At 50.7% G+C, this 23,561-nt stretch overlaps 1 protein-coding gene across 1 annotated transcript in view; it reads left to right on the top strand.

Annotated features, from left to right (window-relative positions):
* Positions 1-23,561, top strand: part of ITGA11 (integrin subunit alpha 11) — a 135,674-nt gene that overhangs the window by 89,335 nt on the left and 22,778 nt on the right. Inside the window, exons 11-17 of the mRNA XM_027971524.3 lie at positions 7,137-7,281; positions 10,023-10,171; positions 13,405-13,545; positions 13,811-14,014; positions 15,130-15,260; positions 21,015-21,181; positions 22,549-22,691. Coding sequence (XP_027827325.1) covers positions 7,137-7,281; positions 10,023-10,171; positions 13,405-13,545; positions 13,811-14,014; positions 15,130-15,260; positions 21,015-21,181; positions 22,549-22,691 — 1,080 coding nt within the window. The remainder of the gene's footprint in view (positions 1-7,136; positions 7,282-10,022; positions 10,172-13,404; positions 13,546-13,810; positions 14,015-15,129; positions 15,261-21,014; positions 21,182-22,548; positions 22,692-23,561) is intronic.

The raw sequence follows: 23,561 nt of genomic DNA, 5'->3' as shown, positions 1-23,561 counted from the left end.
GGAGACCAGCAGCTCAGGACCTCAACTTGTTATTGAGGTCAAGGTCATCAGCTGCCTCCTGTAGCTTCCTCCACATGCTCACATCTTGTTCTCTTCCCCTAACTGGAGAAACCCAGGAGGCACTTCCCCACTCTGTAGATAGAAACCCAGTTCTGTCACCCTGTGTCTTATTTTCAAATGACAGTCATCTGGAAGCTTTCATCTGATAAGACTTGGAAAAAGACAATGATTACATTTGAATTTGAGACTCTTTAAGACATTTTAAATAATTGTTTACATAAATAAAATCCTTCCAAATCCAAAGGATCGGTGAGAGTGATGGTGGCCTGTCTGGCACTGTGACTGGCCATTGGGTTGCTGTTTTAGGGCACAGAGGTTTTCCAGTGCTAGGCTGGTCATGCCATCATAATCGGCCACAGCCGCCCTGTCCTTGGGAGTCCAACCCCACAGCTCTCCGGATCAGTCAGACCTCTCTGGGGATTAGGGACAAGAAGGTCCAGCCTCTCAACTTTGCCCAGAACAGGTCCTGAGCCCAAGTGAGTACATCTCTTGGGTGAACCTTGGGGCTCCATCTCCTCTGGAAACACTCCCTAGACAGCCTCAGGCAGCTGCTGCCTGCAAATGTGCTGAGTCTTCAGTTGTCCTGGGCCTGTTGAGCTCTGTCAGAAGGAAGGATCCCTAGTCCCAAGGGAAGGACCCATAGAATGTTCACAAATGACAGAGGAAGGGTCAGGTCTGATCACCTGGTCTGCTGCCATCTTACCTAGCAAGGAAAGCAGGCTTCAAGTTAGGGGGGCAAAAGCAACAAGAGATAGAAAGGACCAGAGTCCAGATTAGGAGACCCCCATATATCCCCGAGCCCCTGGATGAACCAAAGCTCCAGGCCACAGGCATTATTACATTCCAGCATGATGGCCAGAAGTCAGAGCTGCTGGGAAAACCAGGGACCCAGAGCCCCAGGGAACTCTAGTCCTGATAAGCCAAAAGGAAAAAGAATATTCTGGAAATTACCATCAGCAAAATGAGCTATGGATGCCTGGCCAAATTTTAGAATGGATTTGTAAGCCAATGGTTCCATTAGCATTTGGAAATGAATGTGAAGGTCGCTGAGAGCTGGAGTGGCTTCTATTAGTGCTGGCTGCTTGCTGAGGTGATGAACTCCCTGTCAAGCTGGGTAACCAAGAAAAAGCTGCATGAATCTGCCAGAAAGCTTGCAGAAGAGATCCACAGCTCTCAGCCTATAATCCCCATGGGCCACAAGGGGAAGGTGTGGTAGAAGGGAGAGGACCATAAATAATTGATGCCCGTGGTGATGGCTCTCCTGCATTGCACTCCGTAAATTTCCCCAACATCGAAAGTTTACAGAAGGAAGCAGTTTTATTAGGGTGGACCTTATCTACACAAAAGACTTGGCCACTCACTCAAGATGAGAACAGAGTGTTTTTTCTTTAAATTATACATGATGGTCTAGGAGGACGAACCTTAGTTACATTTGAAACAGGCTAAGGTGGTGTGGGGTGGGGTGGGGGGTGGGGGGTTACCCCCCAGACCAACAGCCCCAGCCACCCCCTGCCTTTTCAGTCTGTGCCCTTTTCACCAGCCCTCCTGGGCTCATGGACCGGATAGCTAAAGTTAGGGGTGATTATGTAAGGTTCTCAGCTGCTGAAGCCTTAAAGTTGTCATCTTTCCTAAGGATTTTGCATTTGAACTCATTTTGCATGTCTTATTTAATCAAAAGTAGAAGAAACTCATCCATAATGATGAAATGAGGGGTTGACAGCTAAAGGCTGTAAACTCCTTTTGAGCCCCCTTAGCTCTAGACAGTGGATTCTTCCCCCGCCAGCTCTGGGGCAGGCAGCCAGGGCTGCCCCCGTGAGGCCAAGGCCTGCTGCCATGCTGTTCTGCATTCTTTGCAAGTTGACCCCTGGTGGCAGGAAACATTTCTGGTTCTTTGAGGTCCTCAGAAGCCCAGCCCCAAGTCCTAAGGTTGTACCCTGGTGCCTAATGCCCAACTCCTGGCCATTGTTCCAGGACCTCTGAGTAGAAATAACCATCTCTCTGATCTGGAATGAATAGTCAAGTAAGAGCATGCCCTTTGATCCCCCGCCCCCTCCTCACTGCCCCAGCCTACAGCTTTCAGCCCCACGAATGATGCAGGGCCCCTCTCCACAGAAAGACTGCAGGCCCATTTCTGGGTCTTTCCTGCCTAACCCCATCTCAACATCCAGGCACTGATCCCTTCCTCAGGCTCTGCTAGGCTTGTTGAAAACATCTTCTACCGAGAGAATCTGAGCAACTAGTTAAAGCATCATCCGCCCTCTTAACTGTGTATTTGCCTTAGAAGGTGCTCTTGGGGACAGAGTCCTGACCTCCCTGCGGCCACTCTGGTAATGGACACGTGGGCGAGGAAGTCATAGGGGAGCCTGAGGGAGGAGACCAGCACCCCATGCCCTCTAGGTGGTCTCCCTGTGAACAGAACCGCCGTGGGCCACCTCCATCGGCCCCCGCAGCCCTGCCTCTCCTGCATCAAGAACTGGTATCATCTGGTGTCCTCTTTCCATTGCTACCAGGCCAGAGGAGAGCTCTGTCTGGCTGTGGCCTCAGACAAATCGTTTTGCCTTTCTGAACTTCAACCTTTGAGCAGATGTCTGAAAAACATGTGAGGAATTGAATCTTGAGGCTTGGAACTTGAAGTGTGCATTTTGAGACTTCCTAATAAGTCAGAGGGCTTCTCAGGTGGCTCAGTGGTAAAGAATTCGCCTGCCAAAGAAGGAGACTTAGGTTCGATCCCTGGGTCCAGAAGCTCCCCTGGAGAAGGAACTGGCAACCCACTCCAGTATTCTTGCCTGGGAAATCCCATGGGCAGAGGAGCCTGATGGGCGATAGTCTAACAGGTCACGAGAGTCAGGCACGACTTAGTGACTAACCAACCAAGAAGTCAAGGAAGGTTTTCTTAAAATCCTTCCCTAACTCTGCCATGTACCCACCCACCCCCTCAACAGGCCACCCCCTCCTGTGGGCCCTCAAAATAGGTTGTCTTGGCCTCTATCAGATCCTTCCTCACAGACTCATCTGTAGGTCCAGCTTGACTGTGAGATCTGAGGACCCCTGCCTCCCTGGAAGTACTTTATGGCTGAATTAATGAATGTGAAGAACTAATATGTATGCAGTCCTTATTGGCTGCCAAGCACCCTACTAAAGATTCAAAATGCTAGTTCTCACAACTATTTTCAGAACTGCAGAATAGTCTCAGAACTATTTGCACCTGAGGACCCTTAAGCTAGGTGAGAGAGAGGAACTTTCCCAAGGTCACACAGCTGGAGGCTTTGGAGCTAGAAGTGGAACTCGAATGTCTAGCACCAGAGATCACGGTCTAATCCCTGGCCTGGGGTTACTCAGCCTACTGACCATCTGGGCTGGGTACTTCTTTGCTGCGAGTGCGTCATAGGTAGGCAGGAGCATCCCTGGTCTCTACTCACCATAGCAACCCCAACACCACTTGGGGCTGTAACTAACCAAAGCTGACTTCAGGAATTACTAAATATTGCCTGGGGGCTAAGCCACCCCCAGTTGGGAACCACTGTACTAGATTATGCGGCTTCCCGTGCTGGGCATGTGGCCCAACCCTGGCTGGGGACAGGGACGAGCAGGAACACGGAGTTTGGGGAGATCTGGTCACACACCAGGGAGGACTCAGCTGAGGTGGGAAGGTAATTCTGCTTCATTGAACAGTCAGAGGACAGCTGAGAGCTGAGCTGGTGGGATCCGATGGTGAGGGCTCACGCAAGTACAGGTACAGGTCCTCCTCAAGGAGGGCACACACTTGGCCTCAGATCTTCTGGGGGTCACCAAGCCCGTGTCCTTATTTCTGCACAGAGAGCCAGGAAGGTCAGCTGCCACCCAGGCGCACCCTGGTCATATCCCCAGGAACCTCGCAGGGAAGGAAACCATAAGTGAGAGAGCCAGTGCCGGGCCTGGAGCGGGGAACACGGAGCTTCCCCATGACGCCCTTCTGTTTGTTTTCCAGCTGGGCTTGAATGCCTGGCTTCTTCCATCAAATCTTTGGCCCTTTCTTCAGTCCCATGCTTCCAGATTTTTTCCAGACTCAAAAGGTCTGGGTTTTCCCAACTGGGAAAAGATGGTGACCACCTGCGGTTTGCCTTGGTGGCCTGGGCTTGCCCCCTCAGCCAGCCCACTCCTCACAGGGCACCCTGTCCGCAGCAGGGCCCCAGGAGACCCTGCTCGGGAAAGGGCCTCCCACTGGGAGCGCAAGCCTGCCTGCAGCCACTGCCAGGTGGACTGGCAGAAGGTCAGGCCCCAGAAGCCCTCGGCCCCACAGTGCTGCCAAATGCAGAAATTCCAATGGAACTGCCAAGCCCCACCGTGGTGAGTCAGCATCGGTCTCCCCCAGCTGAATCCCAGGTGCCCAGTGAAGCCAGGCCTTCTCAGTACATCAGAGGTTTCCAGTCATCTGCGAAGCCAAACATTCATCTTCAAAGGACTCCCCAGGAAGCAGACTGGCCTGCTGTCATATTGAAAGCAGAATCTAGGGGCTTCTGCAGAAGCCAATGAACATTTTTTTCCCTCTGACCAACTCCATCCCAGCCCTGCCACGGACTTGCTGTGTGACCTCAGGCAACCCCTCTTCCCTCTCTGAATCTTGGGTGCTCATTAGTCTAATGCAGATAATGACTGTCCTGCTGGCCTCCCACAAACGGGTGACTGGATGAGAAAGGATCTTGCCAAGAATGGAGCACACCCCAAGAGTGAGGAACGCTGGCAGGAGTCTCTGAGGCCCTGGCCTGGATCCTGGCCCCGACAGATTGTCAGACTCTCTCCCAGGCTGAAGCGCCCAAAGTAGGAGAGAGAAAGCTGATGAGAAAATGCGACATCAAGCACAACCAGGCGCATCAGACTCGCCCAAGAGCGGCTATGCATAGCTGTAAAAACATGCTGTCTGAACAGTCAGTTCAACCTCTAAAATATTAGGACTTTAATCCTCATATATGATCAACTTTACTCTTGAAAGTGGAACCTTGGAAATGAGAAAAGGAAGCATAGCTTATTACAGTTCCCAATCTTGCCCCCTCCACCACCAGTAATGAAATTAATGCTGAGGCCTCTGCCTGTATGTTTAGTTATGGCACTGTTGTCCCCAGGCCAGAGTCACATTTTTCTACTGATCCCCTGTCTTTGGTGGTGGTGGTTTAATCGTTTGGTCATGTCTTTCTCTTTGCGACCCCATGGACTATAGCCCACCAGGCTCTTCTGTCCATGGGATTTTCCAGGCAAGAATACTGGAGTTGGTAGCCATTTCCTTCTCTAGGGGATCTTCCCCATTGAGGGACTGAACCTGGGTCTCCAGCCTTGCAGGCAGATTCTTTACCAACTGAGCCACCAGGAAAGGAGAAATTCAGTACTCTGGGCACCAATGGTGGGGAAACCTCAAATTCCACTCACCAGCTGGGTTGAAGGGGGGCTTGGTGGGAGAGAGATGACTTCATCAGCTTGTGCTTTAACATTCCAAAGCTGGGAGGCAAAACTAGGTGCCCCTGGCTCATGATCACCAAGGTGACCCAGGAAGGTGGCCCCCCCTGCTTCCACCCTCCTCCTCAGCCCCTCCTTGTCCCTAGTCACTGCTCTCCCTCTTCTGAGTGTTTGTTGTTCATCTTCCTGAGTCCATGAGTTATGTGGATGGTTGGGGGTGGAGATAGAGTTCAGGGGCAGCCCAGAGAGTGAATAGACCCAGTCCAGTCCCCCTGAAATGACCCTGGAGGCTTCCCCTCAGGGCGCTAGAGCTCCCCATCTTCCTGCCCAGGCATCGGAGCATCTGCTTACCCTGTAATTAAAGACAACCTCCTGTCCTTGAGGTGCTGGCTGCCACAAACATGGCCCTAGCTTACCTGTGTAGCCTCATGTTGAACCACCCTGCTCCTCTCACTTGGGGCTCCAGCCCAATCGAACAGCTTTCAGTTCCTTGAAGCCAAAGGCTCTGAACTGTCTCCAGCCTCAGGGCCTTTGCACAAATTATTTCATCTCTCCAGGTGTCTGGATAAGTAAGCATCACTTGCTCAAAACGCTTCTCCTGAGCCCCATCTCAATCTAGATTCAATCTCACGCCAGGATTTATCCCAGCCCTCATTGTGCGGCAGTTATCACGGTTTACAAGTATTTTGTTTATTTGTGTATGTATTTTAGTGTCTGTGAGCTCTGTGGGGGCAGAGATAGTATCCCCAGTGCTAAGCAAGTGTCTGTCGTAAGACAGACACACAGTGAATTTGTACTGAAGAAATGAAGAAGTAGCGTTTACACACAGGAAAGCAACTCAGACGCTGCGAAGGAAGGAGGAAAAGCACAGGTTGTGTGTGCATGCTACGTCGCTTCAGTCGTGTCAGACTCTCTGCGCCCCCGGGGACTGTAGCATGCCAGGCTCCTCTAGCCATGGGATTCTCCAGGCAAGAATACTGGAGTGGATCTTCTCAAGCCAGGGATCAAACCCATTACTCCTACCGTTTCCTGCATTGGCAGGTGTGAACTTTACCACTGGTGCCCCTGGGAAGCCCCGGAACAGCATACGTGCAGCACTTGAAGGGGGCTTCCCTGGTGGCTCAGCTGGTAAAGAATCTGCCTGCAACGTGGGAGATCTAGGTTCGATCCCTGGGTTGGGATGATCCCCTGGAGAAGGGAAAGGCTACCCACTCCATGGGGAGAATTCCATGGACTGTATAGTCCACGGGGTCGCAAAGAGTCGGACACGACTGAGCGATCTTCATCACTTAAAGGAGTGTCAGAAAGAAGGGATGGTGACAAGGGGTTTGCTAGAAAGGTTCTGAAGCCCAGAATGGAATGCACCTTTGGCCCTGGGTTTAGAGCTTGTTTCTAGAACATTCCTTGTTTCCTAAGATCCCATCCTTGGGATCAGCTTGACCCACTTTATCCTAAGAATGGAGTGGAGCAAGAAAGCCCTCAGCTCCTGTTACAGTCAAGAATCCTGGTTGGAAGTTGGGCTATTAACGAACTGGGCAGGCGGTGCCAGAGGGGCAGGCAGATGCTTCATGGTGTGGGTGTAGGGCAGATTCCTGGCCAGGGGCACCCCGGGGGTCATGAGCTGATGTGCACCCGCTCCCCGATGTCAGGACGGGATTCTGCTGGGAGCCGTGGGCGCTTATGACTGGAACGGAGCTGTGCTTAAGGAGACCAGCAGCGGGAAGGTCATTCCTCTCCGTGAGTCTTACCTGAAGGAATTCCCCGAGGAGCTCAAGAACCATGGCGCCTACCTGGGTAAGAGGCAGGGCTGAGGGGTGGCTGGTGGGCAGTGGGCCAGGAGAGGACTTCGGGGTCCAGAACATGCTCAAACACGAGACAAGGGGCTTGTCCATGCGTCGTCTATGCTGATTCAAGCACAGTCACGAGTCATTACCCCTCCAGGCTGGCATCCAGCACGCCCAGCACCATACCTGGCTCATCACAGGCTCACCATTAGTAGCTAGAATAAATCAGGGTCCCCAAGCCAGGCCGTGGACCGGGCCATGCAGCAGGAGGAGAGAAAGCGAGCGAAGCTTCATCTGCCATTCCCCGTCTCCCCCCACCGCCCCCATCCGTGGAAAAATTGTCTTTCACAAAACTGGTGCCTGGTGCCAAAAAGATTACAGACTGCCAGAAAAACTAACAAGCAGTCTGACCTGAAATTGTTTCCACTGATGCCTCTAGACTCTCCGGCAGCTGTTGGTATGTTTTCAGAATTGAATGCAGGAAGTCTGCCTCCCCAAGGCAAAAATGCAAGTTGAGGATGTGCTCAGTTCAGCTCAGTTGCTCAGTCAGGTCCGAATCTTTGCATTACAATCAAAGCAGGAGTCATCTCCCATTAAGCACCTTAGTGTGAGTGAAAGTCACTCAGTCGTGTCCAACTCATAGAATACTGGAGTGGGTAGCCTTTCCCTTCTCCAGGGGATCTTCCCAACCCAGGGATCGAACCCAGGTCTCCTGCATTGCAGGCAAATTCTTTACCAGCTGAGCCACAAGGGAAGCTCACCTTAAGCACCTTAAGGTGGTCGTAAAAAGAAAAGTGTGAGTCAGTGGCCTGGTGGTGACAGGTCCCAGCTGTGAGACCTTAACCATAGCCCAGTCACTTCCAGCTTTGTAGAAGCGAGCCTCTGCCATTCATGCAGAAAGGGCTAAACCAGAGGAAAGGAGAAGGGCTCCCATTATAAGTCTTCCTGAGTTTCTGAACCGCATCTACCAGCTTTGACGTTATTACCAACACAGCCTCAGACCCCACTTCTATGTGAACTAAGTAGGCAGTGGGCCTCTCTGTGGTGGGAAGGTCATTCCTCCTCCCAGAAGACCCTTCATGAGGCCCAACCATGGTCCCTCCTTGGGTGGGAGTCCGGAAGGAGTGCCTTTCTGCTCCTTCTCTCTCTGGGGGTTCATCCAGCAAGGGCACTGTGGGGGAATCTCTAGAAGATGCCTCCCTCTGTGCCCCAAGGGAGACAGGGAGTTTGGAGAAGGAGACTAGGAGGCCAGGCTCTCCGCCTCCACACTGGGGAAGCTGATGGACTTCCGGCCCCGGGCCTTCAGGGAGGCTCTCAGCTTTCAGGGTGGCCTTGCCTGCTGGTCAGAGCCACATGGGAACTGCAACCACAGCCAGCAGACAGCAGGGAAGCAGGAAGCTCTCAGCACTGCTTAGAGCTTTGAGAGTCGGCCCTCGCCTGTCCCCAGGACCCTCCCATTACCACTGTCCTTCCTTCCGGGGAAGCCCAAACACCTGGGGTCAATGAGAATACTCTAAGTAATGCCGCTGAGGACTCAGCCTAGAAGAAACCCTTGCTCCACCACACAAGGCTAAGCCTGCCCTACCTTTGTATTTTTGTGATTGCTCTAAATTCACAGCCGTTAGCCACCCTCCACGTGATATCCTGCTCTCACCTACCCCACTTCCCAGAATACCTTTCCAAGAGTCAAAGATGGTGTATCTAGAACCAGTTTCCCACCCTACTGCACCCACACTCCCGGCCACTGTGAGCTGGCTTCTGTGCATCCTGCAGCCACTCTGAAAGCAACTGGTGGGACCCGAGAGACAGTTGTCCACATATACACAGGCATGCACACACAGCAGAAAGCGCCGCTCGTTCCCCAGAAAGCACCCAGGAATTGCCAGAAAGGCCTGACACCCATCTAAAAACTGGGATCCACTCTCCAAATCATCTGGCAGGAAGTAGGACCCTCAGCTTTGCACACCTGCAAGCGTCCCATTTTCAGGAGAGTTGTCTGAGGACGCTGCACAGCCACTCCCCAGAGCCGGGTGCTCGACTGGAAATTCACAGGGACCAGGCACTGATCCCGAGAACATGGATTGGAGGCCTTTCCCAAAGAGCCCCTGGGTTTCCTTCTTGTTCTCTTCTGAGTGGCATACGTGTGTGGATGCAGAAAAGCCTGGGCACTTCCCGCTTTGGGGCTGCAGAGCTTTGGGGCTGCAAGAATCTCTGAGACCCCCCACCTGCATGCCCTGAGCAGAGCAGTTCCTTGTCTCTGCACAGCCAACCCTTCAGTTTTTGGTGGACCACTTAGCAAGGCATTCTGGTAATGAAGAGGACATTGATTGGTCCCCAGAGAGACTACTGGTGGGGATCAGAAACAAAGCCGGCCCAATATGAAAAGAAGTATGGCTAGGGTTTGTTCTCTCGCCTCCCTGTTCCCTCACGTGCTCACCTGTAGGGCGAGTGAAGCAGGTGATGTTCATGTTCCAGGTCAGCGATGCCTTTTAGTGACCCCACCTGGCTTCTTTCAATGCCCGCCAGCAGAGGGTGGGCGCAGTGAGTTCCCTGCACCATCTACCAGCCCCTTCCAAGCCCTGCCACTTCTAGGCCTCCTCCTCAGCTGAGCCTGGGAACTACCGTCTAGAACTACCATCTGCTCAGCCTGCTCTGGATGCTCTCCTTTCAGTGGCCCACCCATGCCGCAAGGCCCTGGTGAGGTCTGCCAGGCCGTGGGGCCAGAGACCAGCCTGTTTCCTCCCACGGCAGGGTACACAGTCACATCGGTCGTGTCCTCCAGGCAGGGGCGGGTGTACGTGGCCGGAGCCCCCCGGTTCAACCACACAGGCAAAGTCATCCTGTTCACCATGCACAGCAACCGGAGTCTCACCATTCACCAGGCCCTGCGGGGCGAGCAGGTAACGCAGAGGGGGCTGGGGGCAGGGCCGACAGGTGGGACAGACAGGGTGGCGAGGCTGGGAGGAACTGTCCCTCATAGGACTGCCCCCAGATCCAGAAACATCCTTCCTGGCTAGGGGGGTTGTGCCCTCTTTATACCCACCTTGGGACTGATGCTCCCTCCCCAGAAAGCCAAATCTCAGACCCTGCTGCAGCAACAAGAACCTGGGAGAACCCATGGAGCCCTTGTCTCTGGTGCACTAGCCAGACCTCTGCCGCCGACCAACAGCATCTCTCTGGTCATGTCTAGAGTTCAGAGCTCTGGCAGAGGCAACATCCAGGCTATGACTTCCCTGCTTGGGCTGACAAGGCCTCTAGGCATCTGAAGGGGCCCTCGTGCTCCTCATGCCACCTCGGTACTACCAGAAGTAGGAGGAGTCATGCCTCCCCCCACAACAGGCCCCAGGGGTGCACCAAGATGCCAGCTTCTTTCCTTCCCTGGAACGGGCACGATGCAGAACGGTACAACCGCCAATGTCACAGCACCCCCCAAGACGTGGTGGGCAACGAGGCTGTGCTGCTAAAAGGCTCATGTTAGAAGGTCCTGAATGCACAGGGGAAAGCTATGATTAAAGTCAGTGATGGTGAAAAGATCAGGAAAGAGTTCTGATACAGGTTATTTCAATAGCCCAGGAAAACTGTGGTCCTGAGAAGCAACACAGCTTTTCCGCGGTTATTGGGTAGATTGACTGGGTAAAGCTCAGAATCCTGGACTCTTGGTGGGGCTGCCTACATTGTGCTGCCTCCTGACCCCAACGACCCCCACACAAGGCCTTGGCCCCTCCTGCCTGGCAGCATCCAGTATCCATGGCACCCTGCGCTGAGCTGAGCCCTGTCCAGCTCCTTCCTGTTATTCTTGGCTTGCCCCTGGTGCTCCAAAGCCTGGGAACAGCCCTCCTTCCTGCCTCTTCTACTGCCCTTGGCCATGAGGACACGCTCTCTGCCAGGTCTAACCTCAATCCCTCTAGTTGCAGGGAGCCATCCTTTCACCATTCCTCTTCCCATCCCAAGGGCACTGGGGGACCCGGGCGCTGCTCTGGTCCCAGCCTCCACACTGCCTGCCCACACCCCACCCAGGGCCGGCTCTCAGGAATCCAAGGTTAGACCTTGAGAGCCGGAGGGAATTCGCCGAAGAATATATGACATTTTTACTGCCTGGATCTGCCTCCAACATCCAAATGAGAAACCGCAGCACTGAAAGCAGCTAAGTTAAGTGGATTCCAAATCACCGTGACCCATATAGCTGAGGCCACATGTTTAGACAGTCTCTCTCCGCCTCTCTCTTTGCTGTCTGCCTCTTAATCACTCTATGTGGGCACATCTCTCCCCTCCCCACACCGTGTTTATAATTTCCTTTTTCCCCCCTCTTTTGTATTTTTTTTAAATCATTCTCCTCAGTTAAAAGCTTTTAATGCTTGAGGATAAATTTATTCTGAAAACACCCCAAGCCAGGAAGGGAGAATCATGAGCTTGGGTGTCAGTTCCAACCCAATTTGGCTGTAACCGGCCTTCTGACCTTGCGCTAGTGACTCAAATTCCCTGAGCTTCAGTTCCTTCCCTGTGAAATAAGGACAATGATCTCTCCCAAGACAGCGTGAGGCTGTAAAGTGCCTCACATAGGGCCTATCCTTGGGAAGGGCTCCTGGTCTTTCCTGAGCAACCCCTTGCTCCTATAAACATTTATAGAACACCTCCTGTGTGCCAGGCACAGCACCCAGGCCTGGAGGGAATGAGACAGGAGCAGTGCCCACTGTTGGGGGCCGTTTGTGGAGGGAACCAGTGCTGGGGGGAGAAGGACGGGGCTGGGGGAGAGCATGGAGATGGGGGCCCCTCGGCAGGGGATGGAGTAGGGAAGGCCGGGGGTGTCTTTGAACAGGAAGTTACCTGTAGGACGATAGACATGACCTGGAGAGAGGGGAGGAGAAAGGGGTAGAGGCTAAAGAGAAGTATGTGCAAGAGAAGCTGGGAGCCCACCAGAGCAGGGGATTTTGGAGAAGAGAAATCACTTCAGTGATTTCTGAAAAAAATCTGACAGTGAGAGAAAAAATTTCTGACAATGAGAGAAATCACTGTCAGGGGGAATATGGGAGCCAGAGGGTGGGAGCCAGAGGCTGGGGAGGCGGGGAGGCCAGTCCAGGAGGGTCACACTGCAGTTTGGACATTTCCCCCCAAAGCAAGGAAGGGACATGGTCAGCTTCTGGAAGCCACTCTAGCTCCCCACAGGGGTGGGTTGGAGGGCCAGTCTGGAGATGGGGGGTCCTTCCTTTGGAAGGTGCCTCTCCTGAGGAAGAAGCATCAGAGGAGGAGGGAAGTAGATGGATTTGGGACATGTTTGGCATCCACCAAGTGAACTTGTGGGGAGACTGCAGGTGGGAAAGATGGGAGTGGAGCCAGGAGGACCCTTAGGTTTCTAGCTGAGTTGGAGGCATGGCACCCAAGGCGAGAGAGGAATACAGTCAGTGCTCAAATACTGAGAAGAAATCACAAGTCACCACCCAAGGTGCTAAGCCCAGAGTTATTTGGAAAATAAAATATTGAAAATGAGTTAAATGTCCAACAGAGGACTGATTAAACATGTTTGGCACACACATAATTTGGAATGTTATACCATATAGTCAAAGCCATGGCTTTCCCAGTAGCCATGTATGGATGTGACAGAGCATGAAGAAGGCTGAGTGCCAAAGAATTGATGCCTTTGAACTATGGTGCCAGAGAAGACTCTTGAGAGTCCCTTGGACAGCAAGGAGATCAAGCCTGAATATTCTTGGAAGGACTGATGCTGAAGCTCCAATACTTTGGCCACCTGATGCGAAGAGCCGACTCATTGAAAAAGATTCTGATGCTGGGGAAGATTGAGGGCAAGATGAGAAAGGTGCGACAGAGGAAGAGATGGTTGGATGGCATCCCTGTCTCAATGGACATGAGTTTGAGCAAACTCCAAGAGACAGTGGAGGACGGGGAAGCCTGGTGTGCTGTAGTCCATGGGGGTCACAAAGAGTCAGACAGGACTTAGCAACTGAACAACTGAAGTTAAATAATGGGAAGTCTAGTGGTGGTGGAATGGTTAAGGAGAAAAGGGCTGGCGGGGGTGGGGGCCCTCGTTTTCTCAGCAGCGAGTCTGAGCCAAAGGCTGCCGGCTGGTAAGGGGAGGCCTCTCAGCAGCCCAGCCCCATGCCCCATCGCTGTGCCGCAGATAGGTTCTTACTACGGGAGCGAGATCACCTCGGTGGACGTGGACGAAGACGGCGTGACTGACGTCCTGCTGGTGGGCGCGCCCATGTACTTCAGCGAGGGCGGAGAGCGGGGCAGGGTGTACGTCTATAACCTGCGACAGGTACGGAGCGCGGATGCTGGCCGGCTTTCCAGGGGCACCTGATGCGTGCCTTGATCGGGTGTCCATGAGGGAAGCTGGGAGGCGGAGGCCAGCGCCTACCTGCAGACTGGAGAGGAGAGGAACCTCCTCTGTTCCTGGGTTTATGTAGCGGGAAAGAAACCGGGAAACAGAGGGGATGGTGCAGGCCAGAGGGGGTCATGACCCTGAGAGCCCTGAGAGCCCCTGCCGAGCCCCGCTGAGCCTTTTCCTGCCCCTGATTTTGCAGGACCGGTTTGTTTACAATGGAACGTTGAAGGATTCCCACGGTTACCAGAACGCCCGGTTCGGCTCCTCCATCGCCTCCGTTCGGGACCTCAATCAAGATTCCTACAACGATGTGGTGGTGGGGGCCCCTCTGGAAGACAACCACGGGGGCGTCATCTACATCTACCATGGCCTCCAAGGCAGCATCCTGAAGACGCCGAAGCAGGTTCCGCCCCCCACGCTAACCCCCAGAAAGAATGGAGCTAGAACTTGAGTCCTAGTGGCTCATTCCCTGTCCTCACCCAGGAAAGGACTGCTGTCTGTCCTAGCTCTACTTGCCTCAAGTTGAAATTAGTCTTAAGACCTTCCCATTACCCCTGTGGATACCCTTTCCCTGCTTAACTTCATCTCCCCAACAACAGCAATAGCAACCCCCCCCCCCCCCCAACACACACAAGGACCTGAATCCCGCTGGCCCTCACATGCTTTCATGCAGCTGACTACACATAGAGAAGACCTGGGGCTTCCCTAGTGGCTCAGTGGTAGAGAATCTGCCTCCCAACACAGGAGATGCTGGTTTGTTCCCTGGTCCAGGAAGATCCCCTGGAGAAGGAAATGGCAACCCACTCCAGTATTCTTGCCTGAGAAGTCCCATGGACAGAGAAGCCTAGAGGGCTACAGTCCGTGGGGTTGCAAAGAGTCGGACACAGCTGAACAAATGAATGGAGAAGGCCTGTTTGGATTCCTCTTCTCTGGAAATGCCCCAGGCTAGAAACAGTGCTGTACCCAAAAGTGAGCCATCCCAAGCGCCTTCCCCTCAGGGTCATCACTTTTGCCTATTTTATTAGTAAGATAGCCTACTATATCACACTTAGAGATAGTGATGCCGTGTAATGTGTATTTACATCCCATGGGAAATTCTTTTCTTAAATAATTGATATACAATATTATATGTTACAGATGTACGTCAGAGTGGCTCACAGTTTTTAAAGGTTATATTCCATGTGTAGTTATTATAAAATATTGGCTATATCCCCTGTGTTGTATAATATATCTTCATAGCTTATTTACTTTATACATAATAGTTTGTATCTCTTATCTCCTACCCCATCTTTCCCCCTTTTCCCTCTTCAGTGGAGAACCCTTTTATGACACATTTTTTTCTTAATCCAAAAGAATGACTGAATGGTAGAAATTTCAGGTTCCAAAACAGACCAGGAGAGGAGATAGCTTTGGGCTGAGGAAGTTTCCTGATAGTTTCAGACAGGCTGTCTCCAGGGCTCCCAGCTGTAGCTTCTCCTTAGGGTGCCCACACCAGCTCTTCCCTTCCGCTTCCTGCAGAGAATCCCCGCCTCAGAGCTGGCTCCTGGCCTCCAGTATTTTGGCTGCAGCATTCACGGGCAGCTGGACCTTGATGAAGATGGACTCGTGGACTTGGCAGTGGGTGCTCTTGGCAACGCCGTGATTTTGTGGTTGGTTCCCCCATTTTTCACTATTCTTGGGATCTCTTGAGGGTCCTGATGGATACAGGGTTTAAAAGACACGCTTTAGACTCTGTCTCTGTCTCCTCACCCTATTCTTATCCCATTGTGACTACGAATTTCCTTTTTATGGAATCACTGTAAGTTATTTTGAAGTCCAAATCCCTCTTCTCAGTGGGGTTCAGAGATTTTAGAGCTATTTAGTGGCTAAAAACCCTCTTTGACTTTTTCCTAAAAGTTCTGATTACTGGGGCATTTCTCCCACTTGGCTTCTCTTAAAGGGACAGGCTGAGGATATTCTCCTCAGCTGGGAGGATCTCCTTCTCCCCTAGTGTAAAAGATTTCTTTCCTCCAAACCCCTTCTAAGCCCTGGTTTCCTTTCTCAGGACCTCATTTCTGCACGATTCCATCAGATATTTGCCATGCGTTTGTACTTGGGGTCTGTGTGAAGCAATGGTCTGCAACTTAAAAAAAAAGTTTTCTAAAAGTTCATCTATTCTGCCATATGATGTGTCGGCTACTTTTTGAGCAAAAAAAACACCTTTAATTTGAGCTAATTTTTTACATGTTGATACTTTTATTATAAATACAATAACTTAAAGAAAATGTGTGAAATAAATCACCCATAGTTTCATCACCTTAACATTACCACTATTAATATTTCGGCATTTCCCTACCAGTCTTTTACCATCTGCATATAATTTTATATAAGTGCAATCACATTTTTCATACAACTTAAGAAAGATGTCAAACAGAGATAGCTGATGACTTCACGGGGAGAATCTTTACATTCTTGGTCCTCAAGAATATGACCTTCCACTCAGGAAATGTCTTAGTCCAGGTTCCCTAGAAAACAGAGCCTGAGGCGAAAGCTTGTGCATCTGTGCTGCTGTGGGAAGGGCTTCAGTCCCAGAAGCAGAAGTGAGGGTCCAGGGGAACTGAAGCAGGAGAGGAGGAGAGGGACTCGAGAGGACAGTACCTAATGAGCTGCAGACTCATGCTCTGGGCAGCTCCCTGCTCCAGCATCTCCAGAGAGGCAGAAAGAATACAGCCTCTGCTTTCTGCAACAGCCCCTTAGGGGAGCAACAGGGAGCACTGCATCTGCGAGCTCCCAGTGTCCCCCCAGTGCCAGGGCCTAAGCGTCAGCTGCCCCACGCCTCTGGACAGCACCGAGGAAGCGAGGTCTCTGCAGGTCCAGCCCAGAAGTTGCACTGGCACCACAACTTGTCAGGGGGCGCGGATCTAAGGTCTTTGGTAGCGACAGCAGCTTGGGCTAAATGTATTGACTGCTTTGGTTCTAGCCAGGAAGCAAGACAGGTGAACAAGGCCCAGGTTAGAGGGTAGACATTGTCTCCCAAGTCTGTGGGGCAACACATAAACTACCTCCTTTACAGGAGACAAGACACATATACCAGAAGAATCGGGCCCACAGAGTGGATTCAATTAAGCCCTAGCTTGTGATGTCTAAACCTGAGTGCCACCTGAGTGGTGCTGAAACTGTGGGCTGGAGCCCTCTAGGGAAAATTTAGAGTCAGACTCCCTGGATCTCAAACATGCCTGCCATTAGCATCACCTGGGAGCTTTTAAACCTCTCATTACCCAGGCTTTACCCAGACCACTTAACATAGAATTTCTAGGTCAAGAACTCAGGCATTTAAAGACTCCAGGTGTTCGCTTCCAGTAGGCACCTAAGTCTGAGAACCACTGATAAAAGCCATTATATTTACACAGCATTTTGCAGTGTCAAAGGGCATTCTCACTTACGTTCTTGGATTCTCACAATTCCCCGTCAGAGAGATCACGTGGTCTGTCCAGTAGGAGCCAAGACTCAGACCTACACTTCTGACTCCCCAGCACAGAGGAGGCGCCATCCCCCTTGCACTAAGAAGAGCAGGGTATTAGCGCAGACAATCATGCTATAACTCTGAAGCGTGTAGAACTCACTACACTTGTTTCTTTTGATATAAATGCATGGTTTGGAGAGGCAATAATCTCCTTCCCTAACTCTGTTTGACTTAGTCAATACAAGGGTAAATTCGTACTTCCTTTACTGCCTGGATGGGGCAGTGTTGGCATGGATGGATGAGTGGGGAGTCTCAGAACTGTGAGTCGTCTTCTCCTTTGGCTGCACATCGGAGTCACCCGGGGTGCTTTAACATGCACGTTCTCCAAAATACGGTCCAGGTACCAACGGCACTAACATCACCTGAGAGCTTGCTAGAAATACCAGGCCTGCTTTTTAACAAGATCCCCAGGAAATGTGCAAATATACTGAAGTCTGAGATGCATTGCTTTAAGACATGTTGATGCTGATTCTGGTTTGATTTGACATGGAGAGCAATTTGGGGATCAGGATTTTTTAATTTTTATTTTATAGTAGAATGTAGTTGATTTACAATGTTGTGTTTCAGGTGTACAGCAAAGTGATTCAGTTATTCATATACATATGTCCATATTTTTCAGAGATTTTTTGCATAGAGGTTTTTACAGAATATTGAGTAGAGTTTCCTGTGCTATACAGTAGGGCCTTGTTGATTATTTTATATATAGTACTACATATATGTTAATCCCGAATATTTCCAGTTTATCTCTCCCCTCCATCTTTACCGTTTGGTAACTGTAAGTTTCTTTTTAAAGTCTGTGAATCTGTTTCTGTTTTGTAAATAAGTTCGTTTGTATCTTTTTTTAGATTCCACATATGAGTGATATCTTATGATATTTGTTTTTCTCTGACTTCCCTTAATATGGTAATCTCTGGGTACATCCATACTGCTGTAAATATCATTATTTAATTATTTTTTATGGGTGAGTAATATTCCATTTTATATTCCATATGTTCAGTTCAGTTGCTCAGTCGTGTCTGACTCTTTGCAACCCCATGAACCACAGCACGCCAGGCCTCCCTGTCCATCACCAACTCCCGGAGTTCAACCAGACTCACGTCCATCGAGTCAGTGATGCCATCCAGCCATCTTATCCTCTGTCATCCCCTTCTCCTCCATGCCCTTAATCCCTCCCAGCATCAGAGTCTTTTCCAATGAGTCAACTCTTCGCATGAGGTGGCCAAAGTACTGGAGTTTCAGCTTTAGCATCATTCCTTCCAAAGAAATCCCAGGGTTGACCTCCTTCAGAATGGACTGGTTGGATCTCCTTGCAGTCCAAGGGACTCTCAAGAGTCTTCTCCAACACCACAGTTCAAAAGCATCAATTCTGTGGTGCTCAGCCTTCTTTACAGTCCAACTCTCACATCCATACATGACCACTGGAAAAACCATAGCCTTGACTAGACAGACCTTTGTCGGCAAAGTAATGTCTCTGCTTTTGAATATGCTATCTAGGTTGGTCATAACTTTTCTTCCAAGGAGTAAGCGTCTTTTAATTTTATGGCTGCAATCACCATCTACAGTGATTTTGGAGCCCCCCAAAATAAAGTCTGACACTGTTTCCACTGTTTCCCATCTATTTCCCATGAAGTGATGGGACCGGATGCCATGATCTTCGTTTTCTGAATGTTGAGCTTTAAGCCAACTTTTTCACTCTCCTCTTTCACTTCATCAAGAGGCTTTTTAGCTCCTCTTCACTTTCTGCCATAAGGGTGGTGTCATCTGCATATCTGAGGTTATTGATATTTCTCCCAGCAATCTTGATTCCAGCTTGTGTTTCTTCCAGTCCAGCGTTTCTCATGATGTACTCTGCATAGAAGTTAAATAAGCAGGGTGACAATATACAGCCTTGACGTACTCCTTTCCCTATTTGGAACCAGTCTGTAGTTCCATGTCCAGGTCTAACTGTTGCTTCCTGATAGTATGTATATACACCATGTATTCCTTATCCATTCCTCTGTGGATGGACATTTAGGTTACTTCCTCGTCTTGGCTGTTGTAAACAGTGCTGCAGTGAACACTGGGGTGCATGGATCTTTCTGAACTGTGGTTTTCTTTGGATATATGCCCAGGACTGGGACTGCTGGATCATGCAGTAGTTCTATCTTCAGTTTTTTAAGGAATCCTCATACTGGTATACCAATTTATATTACCACCAACAGTGAAGGAGGGTTCCATTTCTCCCCACACTCTCTGGCATTTACTGTCTGCAGATTTTTTTGATGATGCCATCCTGACCAGTGTGAGGTGATCCCTCATTACAGTTTCGGTTTGCATTTCTCTAGTAATTAGGAAGGCAATGGCACCCCACTCCAGTACTCTTGCCTGGAAAATCCCATGGATGGCGGAACCTGGTAGGCTGCAGTCCATGAGGTCACGAAGAGTTGGACATGACTGAGCGACTTCCCTTTCACTTTTCACTTTCATGCATTGGAGATGGAAATGGCAACCCACTCCAGTGTTTGTGCCTGGCGAATCCCAGGGACAGGGGAGCCTGGTGGGCTTCCGTCTATGGGGTCGCACAGAGTTGGACATGACTGAAGCGGCTTAGCAGCAGTAATTAGGAATGCTAAATATCTCTTATTGTGCTTTTTGACCATCTGTATGTCTTCTTTGAAGAAATGTCTATTTAGACCTTCTGCTCATTTCTTGATTGTGTTGTCTTTTTTGATATTGATCTGCATGAGCTATTCGTATATTTTGGAGATTAATCCCTTGTCAATCACTTCATTTGCAAATATTTTCTCCTGTTCTGTGGTTGTCTTTTTGTTTTGTTTATGATTTCCTTTGCTAGGCAAAAGCTTTTAAGTTTAATTAGTCTCATTTGTTTATTTTTGTTTTTATTTTCATGACTCTAGGAAGTGGATCCAAAAAGATATTACTGTAATTCAAAGAGTGTTCTGGCTATGTTGTCCTCTAACACAGAAAAACATCTTGAAATGTTTTCACAGGAAAACACAAATCTTAAATTTGGGTCTTTAATCCATTTTGAGTTTATTTTTCTATATGGTGTTAGAAAATATTCTAGTTTCATTTTGTTTGCATGTAGCTGTCCAGTTTTCCTGGCACCATTTATTGAAGAGACTGTCTTTCTCCACTGTATATTCTTGCCTCTTTTGTCATAGATTAATTGACCATAGGGACTTCCTGGTAGCTCTGCTGGTAAAGAATCCACCTGCAATGGAGGAGATCCCAGTTCAATTCCTGGGTTGGGAAGATCTGCTGATGAAGGGATAGGCTACCCATTCCAGTATTTGGGGGCTTCCCTGGTGGCTCAGATGGTAAAGAATTGACCATAGATATGTGGATTTATTTCTGAGCTTTGTTTCATGTTCCATTGATCTATGTTTCTGTTTTTGTGTTAGTACCATGCTGTTTTGATTACTGTAGCTTTGTATTGTAGTCTGAAGTCAAGGCGCCTGATTCCTCCAGCTGTTTTCCTTTCTCAGAATTGCTTTGGCTGTTTGGAGTCTTTTGTATTTCCATACAGATTTTAAAATGTTTTGTTCTAGTTCAGGCATCAGGAGTTTTTAAAGCTCTCCAGGTTACTGTAGTGGACATGCAGGGTTGATGTGATGAGGAGGCAAAAGGATGTCAGCATGGTCTGTAGCGAGCACAGCCCCTAGGAAAATGACAAAAGGTTGCCTTGAGGGGCTGTGAGATTACTTAGCCTGCCCTTCATCTACTTGTGCACATTTTTGCCCAATCTGGTGACACCAGAGCCCCTCTCTGCAGGCCCCCCCACCTCCTCACCCTCCAGTGGTGAGGAGATCCCATTCCATCTGGCTCTCCACCTTCCCCCAGGTCCCAGCAGGGCAACCTTGCACCCTGCCCACCCCTGCTTCTCTCCCTCCTCCTGCAGGTCCCGCCCTGTGGTTCAGATCAATGCCAGCCTGCACTTTGAGCCATCCAAGATCAACATCTTTCACAGGGATTGCAAACGCAGCGGCAGAGATGCCACCTGCCTGGCTGCCTTCCTCTGCTTCACACCCGTCTTCCTGGCACCCCATTACCAAACGGCAACAGTCGGTAAATCCGGCCCCTCCCCCACTCCCCCAGCTCCAGTCTCTCCCCTGAGGACGTTGTGTCTGCTCTGTTTCTAAGTCTGGGCTTTTGCTGAAATGGGTTTTTTGAGTGCCAGGGTCACACCTAGAGCTGCATTTGATGACTGCTGGATGCCCATTCAGTGCTCTCATTCCAAAGGGCAGAGAGGGAGCCTCGTGCCAGGAGGAGGATGGCTGTGAGCAGGGGTGACTAATGTGGGAGAGGCTGGGGAAGGTGGAAACAGTCAGAGATAGTGTTTGAATCAGAACAGGGGACCAGAAGCAGTCCAAAAGCTTAGGCTGTAGAAGCTGTGAAGTCAGATTCAGAGAAAGAGTCAGACCCATGAGGGATCTGAAACAGGGGATCAGGTGGATAAAGACCCAAGTAGCAGTGGTTTCTGCTCAAAGTGAGCTTGAGTCCACAGCAGGACAGTTTCCTTCTAAGGGTCCTTCACTCTCAGCCAAGGCTGGGATCAGACACTGGCTTGTGACAGCCCTGGGCCCAGTCATCCCCAGCAAGTGGCAGCTGCAGGTTCCAGGACCAGACTAGGCCAGTGCAAGAAACTGGGACCACAGAGAGCTTCTCAGCCAAGGAGCAGGACCAATCAGATGACTTAAAAATGAGTGTTCCAGAAGGAAGACGAGAACAAAGGTAAACCTGGGTGGTGGTGTCATTCTTTCAGCTTCTTTGAAAGGAGAGTAATACCAAGGACCTGGCACACAGAGAGCTGCTGGGGTACCAGAGAAGGGGCTGGGCTTTTCTTACATTTAGCAAAAGGTCAACCCAGTTGAAAGGGAGGGGCATGCGGTCTTTAACCTCAGAACTGTCTTAGGTTTGAGGAGCTGGTGGGCAGGGCCTGGCCAGTCCTCCCTAGTGTGATGGGAACTGCCACCTGCAGACACTCAGATCCAGGCCCGATAGGATCCCAGAGCTGAGGGCGAGACCTGGGAAGGTGACAGGAGAGGGGCAGAGCTGTGTTGACTCCAGAAGGGGCTCAAATATCATGACGCACGTATTGTCTCCTCACCTCTTCCACTGCGTTCACTCTCCCCTCCGTCTCTTCCTCTTTCTTTATCCCTTCGCTGCCAACTCCATCTCCCTTTCTCCTCCTTTCTTCTCCCTCTTCTCTTTTATTTCCTTTGTTGCTTTTCTCACTGTACTGCTTGCTTTCCATGTGGGAGTTTCCTGCCTACATTGAGCCTTATGAGGGGAGAGGCGTAGCTCTTCCTTGGCCAGCCTGGAGGGCTTCCTGGAGGAGGCTGACTTTCCAAAGGCTATTTGTAAAGGGAAGTAAACAGGCTTTGGGGGAAATGTGGCTCCGCCTCCATGGTCTTACCCTCTCCTTCCTCCAGGCATCAGGTATAATGCCACCATGGATGAGAGGCGGTACACACCGCGGGCCCACCTGGATGAGGGCGGTGACCGGTACACCAACAGGGCCGCCCTGCTCTCCTCCGGCCAGGAGCACTGTGAGCGGATCAACTTCCACGTGCTGGTGAGCCAGATGTCCTGCAGCCCCAGAAGCAGAGCCCAGGCTCCTCCAGGAAGAGAACAGAGCTGAAGGAGGTGCTGCCATGGAGAGGCAGAGAGCTCAGCTGGTGCCAGGCTGGTGCTGAGCCCCCAGCAGACCTCAGGAGGCCAGCAGGGAGCAGTGTCCTGGACCTTGGCCACCCACACTCATACCCCAGAGCAGAGGCCACTGGGTCACACTCCCTCCCCACCTCACTGGACCCTCCTCTGATATCCCCTTTGCCATCTCCCAGATGCCCACCATTGCTTAAGCGGGGGGTGAAATCCTCAGTGATGTCTTGCAGAGAGGATGGGGGTCAGGGGCCATGGCTCAGAAGGAAGGGATAAGCAGGCATCAGCTAAAAAGGAAGACCAAGGAAGGTGGTAGACCAATGAAGAGGCTGGGGGGAGGAACAGAGGCCAGCCTGGCAGAGAGGGGAACCAGTGGGGCCAATTCCTCCACCCAGAAACTCCAGACACCCAGGCACAGCTCCAGCCTTGGAGACACAGACAGGGAACACTCAGAGCCCGCCTGGCTTCAGTGTCCAACGGGCAAAGATCAGGAAAATAAGGAATCCTAGTGTCTGTTAATGTGTCGCCCCTATGATGTGTCTGTGTTCTCAGAGGGGGCCCCCAGACCAGCAGCATCGTCATCTGGGAACTTATTAGATATGCCTTAACACAAGGAAGCCACTCGTGTCAAGATTTGCGCTCCATGAGAGAGATTCGGGGATTTTTCATTCAGCTCTAAGCATCCCCTGAATGCCCCTACTCATGTGTCTTCTTTCATTGATTTGACACATTTATTAAGCCTTGTCACAGTGCTAGGACAGTGCTAAGAGGCTGCTGAGGGGCT

This window comes from Ovis aries, chromosome 7, assembly GCF_016772045.2.
Source record: "Ovis aries strain OAR_USU_Benz2616 breed Rambouillet chromosome 7, ARS-UI_Ramb_v3.0, whole genome shotgun sequence".
In the NCBI taxonomy this organism is placed as follows: Eukaryota; Metazoa; Chordata; class Mammalia; order Artiodactyla; family Bovidae; genus Ovis; species Ovis aries.
The sequence above is the reverse complement of the archived record's forward strand: the minus strand, read 5'-3'. Positions and strand labels throughout refer to the sequence as shown.